General features: G+C 41.6%; 1 protein-coding gene across 1 annotated transcript; it reads right to left on the minus strand.

Moving 5' to 3' along the window:
• Window positions 1-1,736: 1,736 nt before the first annotated feature.
• LOC139221898 (cystine/glutamate transporter) lies at window positions 1,737-5,675 on the minus strand. The gene is made up of 12 exons (XM_070853846.1): window positions 5,462-5,675; window positions 4,467-4,593; window positions 4,267-4,382; window positions 4,039-4,164; window positions 3,808-3,907; window positions 3,666-3,710; window positions 3,442-3,565; window positions 3,234-3,337; window positions 3,028-3,124; window positions 2,495-2,644; window positions 2,230-2,407; window positions 1,737-2,097 (listed from the first exon to the last, which is right to left on the minus strand). Exons 1-12 carry the CDS (start codon window positions 5,673-5,675, stop codon window positions 2,033-2,035), a joined length of 1,446 nt encoding a protein of 481 aa, XP_070709947.1. The 3' UTR covers window positions 1,737-2,032.
• Between the last annotated feature and the right edge of the window lie 5,678 nt (window positions 5,676-11,353).

Raw genomic sequence — 11,353 nt, forward strand, 5'->3', positions numbered from 1 at the left:
CGAAAGTCAGAAGACTACAGCATGTGTGTTAAAGGGAACAGTGCACAATTTTTTATAATTAATATTTATAATTATTAATTTATAATTATAACTTTGTCCCCAATGTGAGACCCCAAATACAAGTAGATGATCACGTATAGCAAAGTAAGGCAGACCATCTAGAACATGTTAATTTGGCAAATCTACAATTTTTTTTTTTTTTTATTGTTTTAAGGATTGTTAACTTGTGCCAATGTGGTAGGCATAAAAAAGTGAAACAGCTTAACAAAAGCAACATTGGATGCACATTAGTCATTTTTGCTGTACTGTGACTGTGATTACATTGACAGATTGCAGCTTTAATATAATGGCTGTAACCTTCCATTTGGCTGCTGTATTCATTCATTTGAACCTTTTTAATTTTATAGCTTTAATGCTCCGTGCCAAACTGTTTAACCTCTTTCATTTTTTATTCGAGTTGGCTTTATTTTGCATCTGCTTTGCTCGACTCTGGATGTTTTCTTTCTACCGTTGGGAACAGAACTAAAGGGGACACTTTAATTGTCGTTACCAGGTCAAAATGGCAAGCTGCTCACACTGGAGGTTTCTCTCCACCTCTGGCTTAGTTTTTCATCGTTTCCATCTGTCATTAACTGCCTCTTGTGTCTCTCTTATTTCGGTAAAACCCTCCATGTGGGAAAACCTCACACATGGTCCCGTTTTGTTATCATTTATCCTGTTGTCGTATTCATTTGTACTCTTGAAGGATTCGCTAGAGAGGATAAGTATGTCTAAGTGTATCTGTATGTTGATTTGCACATTTTAATATATAATTTAGCTTTTACATATGTAAATGAAAGACAATATATCGCGTGATAAGCCAGTGAGATGTGTCGTAGCGTCCTGGAGTCCCTTCTTAGACTTTTAGATTGGGATGCAGGATTGATGGCAATAAATGGCATCAAAGTACTTCAGAAAGCACTAACAGCCGTAGGATTGTCTCTGTACAGTAATCTTAGAACTGCCATCACCTTTTAACTTTATAAATTCTTACAGTAATTGTTTGCCAGTATCAGCTTAAGGGCACTTTGCACCTGCAGAGAGGGACATTTTGCATGCAGTGACTCCTCATTTCAACTTATTTTAGGATAGTCTTTGGGAATAAAATAGCGAATATTTTGGATCTATCTAGCACAGATTGTTGTAGCTTTTCAATAAAGATGAAAAAAAATTTATGTTCAGAAATGGAACAGCTGAACAGTTTTTGGCAGCACCATCTTTGGAGAATGGAACAGAAGATACCCATTTCTTTTAAACTTGCCACCAAAATAATGCATGGTTATAATAAGTCCTCCAGGTTTGTTAGCACGTGTGTTTATATGTTGGCATTGCAGCAAGTTTTCAATGTTTACAATTGGTGGTGGATGGCGTTGACTGTTTGCAAAGCGTGTGCCTTGGTCTGTTTTCTGAAGTTGGTGTTTCTATGACTGTACAATAAATCTGTTGGTGTCGGTGTGTCCTACAGGATGGATGGAGGTCATGTTTTTGCTTTGATTTGCCCCGTTTAGCTCATGTAATCAAAGTAAATGGACATGGTGCAATTTGTCTTGACTGAACACCAGCTACAGTGCACCACCCCTGTATGAGTTTTCTATTCTGTTTTTATTTATATTCCGAATAAAAGATACGTTTAGATTGTCTCTGTGATTCAAAAAGGACTTTATTGATTTTTACAGAACGTAGTAAAAACAGTCAGAGCTTTAGATATTCATGTGGAATGATAAAGTACCACTTATTCCGTTAAAAACCCACTCTTCAAAAATGTCCAACATGAGCAGCTTGACTCAAACTAATAACTAATTACAATTCTACGAGAGAAGTCGGATACAACGTGTGTTTCCAGCATAGTTGTTGCAAGAGTTTTCACAGCATCTTAAAGTTCTTTGAGTAAGGAAATGACGCTGAAAGCATGTTGGTTTAAACTGTAAAGGAAAGGAGGCTCTCAGGCTTGTTAAGGTGGTATCCAGGACGTCTGTCAGTGTCAGTGAGGTCCTCAGAATGTCTGGACTTCCTGTTGAGCCACTTCTAGAAGGATCTGCAGCTGTTTGCTGCAGAAGTCTGGGAATATTGAAGATGGTCAATATTATTAACATATAAAAGTAAATCTAAAAATGTTCACATGCTCTATTTTACTTTTTGCTTTATTTTATAAAACTTAATGACAAGCGCGCAGATTTTAATATGACTTACTGAAGATGCGTCTGCATCTGTGGGGCAAGCGAAAGCGGTAGACGACTGCGTAGTAAACCGGGACCCCGGTCAGTGTGAGAGCACAGCTTCGCCCCGTGTTCCAGGGGTCGGAGTACAGAGACAGACTCACGATGAAGAAGCAAACCACTGTGAAGGTGACTGCGATGGCCAGGGGCACCTTTGGGTCATCAAAAGTATCACATAAAATAGCACTTGGTCAGTTTAGTGTGTGTTGCAGAGTTTGGCACAAGACGGACGTACTGACCTTGAAAGGTCTTGGGTGGAGGGGGAAGCGATATCGGTGGATGAGCATCCCCAAGGTTGCCAAGGCGATGAAGAACCAGCGAGCAAAGGAGGCAAAGTTGATGAGCTGGTAGATCTCTCCATTGATCAACATCAACACCACTAAGGGGTACTGGAGACAGACAATACAGCTATAAAGACAAATTCACTCTCCTGTTTTATAGAGTGACGGAGTGGAGAGTAAAGCACCTTCCACTTGCACAGTTCATAATTTTCTATCATTTCCCATTTCGATTTCTTACAAGATTTCTTACATTAGAATCGCAAGCACACAAGTAATTATTGAACAACGGAACAGCAACATGTGCTGAGTGTGAAAGTTAATTCTTGACCTTGGAAACAGTAGTTTGACAAAAGATCTTAACTCCACCTGCTGATAAAGATTGAGATGCAGTGAAAAGCTTTGAAGCGGAACTTCGGATGTGTTTATGTGTTGACTCTGATATAAAATGTCAGCTGGTTTTGCTGGTTTATTGTGTGTGCAAAGCGTTTTACCAGTAACAGCACGGCAGGCAAAGGAGTGTGTCTCCGGATGTGGATCATGGAAAAGATTGGAGGCCAGTGGCCCTCCCTGGCTCCCACAAACAGCATCCTGCGACCCAAACAGTAAAGCTTGCTAAGAGGCTGTTAGCAGCCACTCTTGGCCTGATTTAAAGCACAACCATAAATGGCAATAATAGCCATGTCTGTGGCCAAATTACCTTGGTGACCCAAAGAAGCCACCGTTGAGCGCTCCGAGGCAGGACAGGGCCACGAGAACGGGAATCACAGACGCCATTCCCTGGAGAGCACGGTTCGCAAACGTCTGCAGGGACACGGACACACGATTAGACCGGCTTTTAAACATTCAGTACATATTTCTCATGATTTTCCTTCTATAATCGGGGCACTTCAGAGCGTAGCACTGACCACAGCCACAGCCTCAGACAGCAGCAGCTCGGCGGGAGTCATCATGGTGTAATAGGCCACATTAACAAGCACGTAAAAGACCGTCACTGTCACGATGGAGAAGAATATTGCCAGTGGGATGGTTCTGACAGGACAAGGTACACACAGAGACGTATAATAGTATGTTCAAGGCAACATAGCTTTTAAAAATAGATCTGAGGGGAGTGTAAGTGTGCGTAAAATACCTATTTGGGTTTACGACCTCTTCTGTGACAAAGTTCAGATAAAACCTACAGGAAAAAGGAAAAGGTCCCATGTAATGTATTAGGATGATGATAAAGAGCTGAATTGAAGCCAACGTTCATAGTGAAATAAATGCTGGCTTACCAACCCCCATAGGCGTACAGGCCATTATAGAAGGCCAGTGGCAACTTATCTAATGTTAATGAATCAACCTCAAACCCATTCTGGAAATTCTCTGTTTTTCCTGGAAAGAAGATGCAGAGAGAGAAAGAGGGAGAGAGTGAGCGTTGTCAACAAATCAACGTCATGTGACAGGACGTGACAGTCATCTAAAAGCCATGTGCACCCTCAGGAGTAACAATCACACCCTCCCACCTTTGATCAGAGCGATGACGCCAGGGATGATGATGAGGACCAGAGCAAACATCTTAATGAAAGTCAAGGTGACCTGCGTGCGAGAGGCCAAGGTCACACTCCAGCAGTTGACTGCCACGACAAACGCTACAGACACAAAGACAGGAGAAAGGTTTGTGGATCTGCGTCTTGCACTACAAGTGGCACAATGGTATTGTGGATACAAGCAAGAGGCGTAAAACCACTCACTCACTCCGAGGATGCTGACAACTTTGATTAACGCTGCGGGTGCAGGACAAGGCGCAAAGAAGGGCTCCACCACGTAGCGGCCAAAAGCCAGGGACACGTAGGAAGCCACAGCTGGCCTGGATGGAGAAAATATCCTGTGTCATGTGGTTGTGATGTGAACTTCAAGTCAGTGCACACAGTCCAAAATGAAACTAACCAACCTGATGAATAAGAACTCAGCCCAGAGTCGCAAAAACGCAGGCAGTGGCCCCAGTGTCTCCAGAAGATAAGTGTAGTGGCCCCCTGATTTTGTAAAACTGGTGCCGAGCTCAGCATAGCAGAGGGCCCCTAATGACACAGACAGGGAAAACTATATGAAATGTTATTTAAGTGTTGAACAAAAGTCTTTAACTAATTTAAAGAAACAAAAAGATGAATCCGAGTCTATTGTTTACAACATGCTAAACTAACATAGTGAACCTGGTCAAGATTTTACCTGCTGCATTGTGAGCATATTAGCATGTCCATATTAGCATTTAGCACAATGTACAGCCTCACCTATAGGTGGCTGTGGATGGTTTTAGACCCTTTTGCTTGTTACTGTGTGCCTTTTGAATACCTTGCAGCAAAATGGTAAATGTTGCTTATATGGAGTCTGGAGTGTGCCGCCGTGTCAGTGATTAATGATCACAATCAATGATTTCATATAATGATGGAATGAAAAATGTATTGAAAAACATACTGAAAATAAAAACAAGTGAGCAATTAAATGTAGGCTCATGAGTCCATCCAAAAATGAATTTAAATTAAAAAGCCTAAATAATCATTCATTGCTCGGATTAATCCTTTTATTTCATTATTTTTGATTAGTGAATAATTCCATCCATCTATTGTCTATGCCGCTCATCATTCAGGGTCACAGGTGGGCTGGAGCCAATCCCAGCTGACACAAAGAGGCAGAAAACCATTCATGCAGTTATCAGTTAACCTAACCTGCATGTCTTTGGACTGTGGGAGGAGCACAAGTCCTTTGATGAAATGTTTTATTTCTGTTATTCTATATTGTGTTTTTCTAGCATATTCCCTCACATATTGTACAAAAGCACATACATTAAGTGAAGAAAAAGCAATGTAAGATCAAAAAAAAGTTAAAGTAAGGAATAGAAATGAACAATTACAGAGTGGAGATAAATCTCATGTCCACTGAGCATCTTACCAAACATGGAGAGGACCCCACACAGCGCCCACACCAGCAGAGACAGCCCCACGCTGCCACTGTTCATCAGGACCCCCTTGGGTGCGATGAAGATCCCGCTGCCCACCACCGTACCGATGATGAAGGACACCGCAGGCAGCATGCTGATCTCTCTCCGAAGGTGCACCACCTCCTTCTTGTCATCCTCCTCTTTCTTCATCTGTGTCTCGTCCATTTCTCTGTGGATTCCACTTGGCCACCTCAAACTGACCCCTCTCAGCTCCCTTAATCGTGCTAAAGCCTTGCAAACTTAAGTTGTTACGCCTTTTTTTTTGTCTCCTTTTGATAGAAACTCAGCTGCGACACTGCATTAAAACCGTTTCCGCTTTTCCAACTTTTCCCCCGAACAGCAAACAACAGTCCCCTTTGTGCTTCCTGTTAGCCCTTCTGAACACATTTGCAGCAGGACACCGAAGCTGTGTTAGGAAGAGAAAACACAGGCCACGACATGGCCCCCCTCTCCCCCTAACTTACCCTGCATGTTTTTCTCCCCTCATTGGCTCTCACCCCACCCGCCCAGCCTCAGCAGGGAACAAAGCCAGCACTCTTCCAAGCTTCAGCAAGTAATTACTGCAGTTTAAAGTCTTGAAACTCTCCTGCATTGTACTGCTGGTGTGCTGGCCTGTGCTCTTACATGTGTGTTCAGCTTGACAGAGGCCTTTTGGGACTCTGGGGAGAAAGGGTCAGCGTGCTGTAGAGGCAGCTGCACAGACTGCAGGGGGGTTACTTTCAATAACAACACACACTTCCAGCTTGTGTCCTCTAAAGCTCTGTTTTGTGGTTTGTATACTTTTATGTGAATGATTCTTTCTCTCAGCTTTCATGCATATGTAGCCTCAACTGAACCTGAAATGCTTGTGCAATATTTCTGTCTACATCAAACATGGCTCAGAACAGCACAGAAGCAACAGAAATAACCACCCACAAAAAAAAAAAAAAACAACCCAAAACACTGAGGCCACTGTTTTTCCTTATTTTCACTTGACCGACCGCTGTATGGACGTCAGTTTCACTTCATCAGCGATAGCCATTCTTGTTAAAATTCCTCCGTGTACAAGAGGTTCCCTTGGTTAAGATTTATGAAGGGTGAAAAATTGCATTTGCAGTCAGATGTTAGGAGATGTCATCTGGATGCATTCAAAGCCAGCAGCTGATACGGGGGCCAGAATTTGTGGGATTTAAAAAAAAAAAAAAAAAAAAAAAAAATTTATGGCACTCATGTGTCCAGAGTTCCGCATAACAGGATCATATGATGTCTCTGTTTTCTTGGAAGGTCCGGAAGTTGGGAGATGCACAAATGGGGGATGTTTGCTGGAATCTCCTGCTGTCTAAGCCCATAAAACATTTGACATTCTACAAGTTAAACCCTGAACTTAGAGATTGAGTTTTTCTTACCAGGCAAAAGTTCTTACTGCATAAATACAGGCAGCTATGACATTCAGTTGATTATGTCAATGTGATAGGAGATATTTCATAGAACATGTGCATGCGTGTACTTCAGTTCTTCATGCAATCCAGGACTTGCACACTAAAGCGCAGCCTCACAAATGACTACAGTTTAATATTTTTACAATGCTGCACACCATATATTGCACCAAGGAAAGGTGCATAAGATCAATGGTGCGATGTTGGTCCTTCTGTTTCATCCTCATCTGTTTATGATATTTAGTTGTTGTGCATTTGAAATAAAAAAAAGATGAAATTATAAAAATGTTATGTGGCTTTTATTTGAATATCTTAGATTTTTGGATCCATGGTGGCAGCACTGATGCTACTATGATGTTTCTCTTTATTTGACCAGCAGAGGGAACTAAACTACTAGATTTGATAAAGGATCCCGTTTACTGACAGTTTGCTGCACTTTGTTTTCCTCCCAGAAGATGGCGGCCTCATCTCACTCAAGATATCAATTATCTAATGCAGAGATCCAGAGCTTCTTATTACCTATCTCTCCCAGGTGAGGCCCAGGGAGATCTTGAGCATCTCACTGTGAAATCCCAGGGCAAGTCTGAATTTAGCCCCTCTCTCTGCGGGTAACCCTGCCACAAGCTCGCACACCTGCCCCGGGAAATGTGAGCCCAACTCCCCTGCCGTTTTCCACCTGACCTCCCAAGATCCCTGCCCAGTCAAGTGGAGGCCAAAGTACCCTCCACTGCTCACTCCCGACTGTTTCTCCCGTAGGCTCATCTCACACAGAGTGGAATACAGAGGGAATATGCCCGGCCTTTTCCCATGAGCCATTCATAGGAAGGTCCCTGAGGTTTTTCCATTTTGGAAATCACCGGTTGTCAAAGTGGGGATTGAGGACATAAAAGTGCACAAAGGCTTCTCAGCAAAAGGAGGAACACTTCCATTTTGATTCAGTATAATTTCCCAAAGGAGAAAACAAATAGGAATGTTAATCACAGAATCAGTCTTACCACAAATCTGATAAATACACATTTAAATATTAACATGAGCTGAAATCTGAACATATTTGATTAAATTGGGATCTTGGGGGATTGGGATCTGGGTGTGACGTGACATGAAAACATGTTAGAACCTTTGTTGGGAATCAGTGATAAAATAAAACACACTGACGGGTTAACGTGATTGGATTATCCCTCTCAAGGTAAACAAGGAGAGAAAAGTCATCCTCCCTACTGTCCTCATGGAGACTTTGTCCTTGCCAACCAGCTGAGGTCTTTGCATGCGTGGAACAAGTCCCAGTGTATTGAATCCCTATGATTACTTAGGTATGTGTGAATGTGTGTGTGCCCCTGCCCTGGGAATTAATTAACTTTCTCTTTCTCTCACATACACACACACACACACACACACACATCCACATACACCATACTATCATACGACATCTCTCTCTCTATATATATATATATATGATATGTATCATGCATGACACACAGGAGTATTCACTGCTATGGAAATGCCCAGAAACAAATGCTCATACACACACACACACACACACACACACACACATGCACATCAGTAAACAGTCTCTGCATTATTGTATTCATATTAATAATGCAGCTTTACCGGCTGGTTGGGCTAATTTGAATTACTTTACATACTGCTGGCTACCTTGACCTGTAATAATGTATCATAATTTATTAGTTAATTCATATAGCAATAATCCAAATATGCGAAGTAGCTAGTAACTAAAGCTATCAAATAAAAGTAGTGGAGTATAAAGGACTGTGTGTGTGGTGGAGTAGAATTATGAAGTAGCATAAAGAAGATACTCCAGTAAAGTCCCTCAAAAACTGGACTGAAGTAAAGTACTTGATTAAATGCTCTCTTTCTGTATGGAAACAAACTTAATATGTATATATAGTTTTTACTTTGTTTCATTCGCGTTATTAAAATTTTCTATTTCTTTCTATTATTTCAAATATCATTAGTATTATTTTGCTGATCATTGTCATTTCAAAGTCTGTGTATGGGCACATCTATTCTAATCTCTTTCGTGCGCCCTATTCCTGTGACAGTGTTTATTTTGTTTTCACTCTTTGCACCCAATCCTACCCACCTGTTTTAAAAGAGCAGTGGGCCTGCATACATTGGAAGGCATTAACCAAAACACTTGCACTTATTACAGTTCAGCATTGTAAAATGAATGAATACATAGCTGCATTAATCTGCTTTGGAGCCCCGGGGGCTAAAATTAGCTCCTTATTAACCCCAGTTCTTCTCCCTGTGATTTTTTTTTTTTTTACAGTATTTCTATGCTAGAATACGACTACTCCAGTTTTTTTGGGTGCTAATTTGTGGTGTGGTGTTTGTAATTCAACACTCACAGAAACTAAACAATGTGCAACGTGTACACACAATTTCAGCTGAAGTAATTACAGTCTTAAAAGCAGATTTTAACATGGATTCCCACCTCAAGATCACGTAATAAAGCAGCCTTTGGCCTGTGTTACGTCAGTGGAGATTGTTTGTTAGCAGTGCTGTGCTTTTGGGAATCCCATATCTCAAGGAAATTCTATTGGGTCAGTTGTCAGTGTCATTAAACTGGATTTCATAAATCGAAATTCAGTTGATATAAAAACTTCAAAATGTCAGTGTGAGATCTGAATTGGCACTGGGGACGCTACGCCACGGATGTTGCTTTTAGCATTCAGGCCATGCCTCAAAGCCCATCTGTTATTGCTGTGCCTCTGGAACACGCCTCCGACACACATAACCACTTCACCTTACGGAGTGTTTCAAATATGAATTGTGTAGGGTGTGGGGAGCAGGCTCATTACATTAGATGACATACATTACACATGATGGATGGAGGTGGGTGATGCTACACAGCTAAAATCAATCCACAGGTAACAGCAGAGTACTGGAGCGTGTTGTTTATTAAGTAGCGTAGACCTGCCCAAGAGAAAAAGACATACACAGATAGGAGTGACAGAAATGTTAAAGAAGCCACAATGTGTTTTGTGGTATGTTTCAATGCACATTTGATGCCATGGGTTCTTTAGTCTGTGGACAAACAAGAAAGTCTGCATCTTTTGGCTTTTGAGGTCCTCCCAGTATACATATGAAGTGTAAATGAACCCCACTGGCCCTGCAGAGTGGTGATACAGACCCCCACTGTCCATAAGCCGAGACACAAAGAACCCGGTTTTAAAAAACAGGAAAAAGAACAATACATCATCCCAGTCTGACTCAGTGGCTCCCAGAAGGAAATCTCTTTTTCTTTCTCTCCTGCTCTAATCTCTTTTTCTTTCTGGTTCATGCTCTCGTTTTCTCTCCACTTACAGACACACATCCTGGGTGTTTGGAGTCCTGGACATTCAGACCTGTCTGCAGGGTATGTGATAAATTATCTTGAGATCTGGCTCTGTAACAATACGGTGTGTCTGTATTCTCTGGTAATTTTACCTTGGTGTTCCACATGTGTGGCTTTTAAAAGGCAGAATGTGCAGGTCCTTATGGAAAACGACAGGTTTATTGGAGACTGGCCTAAATACTCTGTCAAATGACCAACCCAGATTCAGATCATGAGGGGTATGGGTTTCTCTAACGGGTTGGTTTCTGATGCAGTTAGAATAATGACCTTGATAATCCTTGATGGCGGCGATCAAGTTGAACCAACACAAAGCTGGCTTGTTTTATTGTGTTTTTTTTTTTTTTGGCTGTCTATTTGCACCTATGTGTAAATAGCCAGGCGGCTACTATTTGGCTATTTACACCTGACCTGGTGACGGAATATGAAGAGTGATGCGGTCTGCAAAATGAGGTGGAAGGGGCAGCTGAATGGTTCACAGACAGGACTTTCATTGGAGAACTGATACTGCCAAGACTTTTTTTATTTTTAGACTTAGGTGAGTTATTATTTAACATACGCCTACATGTAAATAGTATTATCGGCTACTGACATCCAGGTGCAAACAGCATCTACCTTTTTTTACCACCTTTTGCCCAGTGAGAGTTAGTATTCCTGTCCCCGTCAACCCCTTTGTTCTTTGTAATCTGATCCTGCGTCTTCTGAACAATGTTGTTACTGCTGGTAACTTTAAATCTACAATGACTATATGCTATGTCAGTTAACAAGCCAGTAGGGTAAGGATTAGCAAACTTTAATGTTGGGGTGGTGCTTTTAGCAAGCTGCTACAGCCGTGTCAACTACACCACCTTGACTACATCTGAGCCAAACACAAACCTTATACCTTAAATACTGCGCATGTCCTCAGAACAGTAGGTCCTTTACAGGCTCTATTTTAGGTCTGCAAAGGGACAATAAACAAGAATTGGACTGTCCAACAGCGCAAAAATTGATGTGTCTCCTTGGAATCCAGTTATTGACCGAAACTAATGTGATTTCTATCAGAATTCACAGTCTGGCAGGTATGTTGTTGT

The sequence above is a fragment of the Pempheris klunzingeri genome, chromosome 22, assembly GCF_042242105.1.
Source record: "Pempheris klunzingeri isolate RE-2024b chromosome 22, fPemKlu1.hap1, whole genome shotgun sequence".
Classification (NCBI taxonomy): Eukaryota; Metazoa; Chordata; class Actinopteri; order Acropomatiformes; family Pempheridae; genus Pempheris; species Pempheris klunzingeri.

Bases quoted from the DNA above. Each gene is read 5' to 3' on its own strand.
- LOC139221898 (XM_070853846.1), bottom strand. From the start codon at position 5,675: ATGGACGAGACACAGATGAAGAAAGAGGAGGATGACAAGAAGGAGGTG. The intron at 3,908-4,038 runs GTGGGAGGGTGT...TCTTCTTTCCAG, and splicing joins CGTCATCGCTCTGATCAAAG to GAAAAACAGAGAATTTCCAG. The intron at 3,338-3,441 runs GTCAGTGCTACG...GTGTCCCTGCAG, and splicing joins TGTCTGAGGCTGTGGCTGTG to ACGTTTGCGAACCGTGCTCT.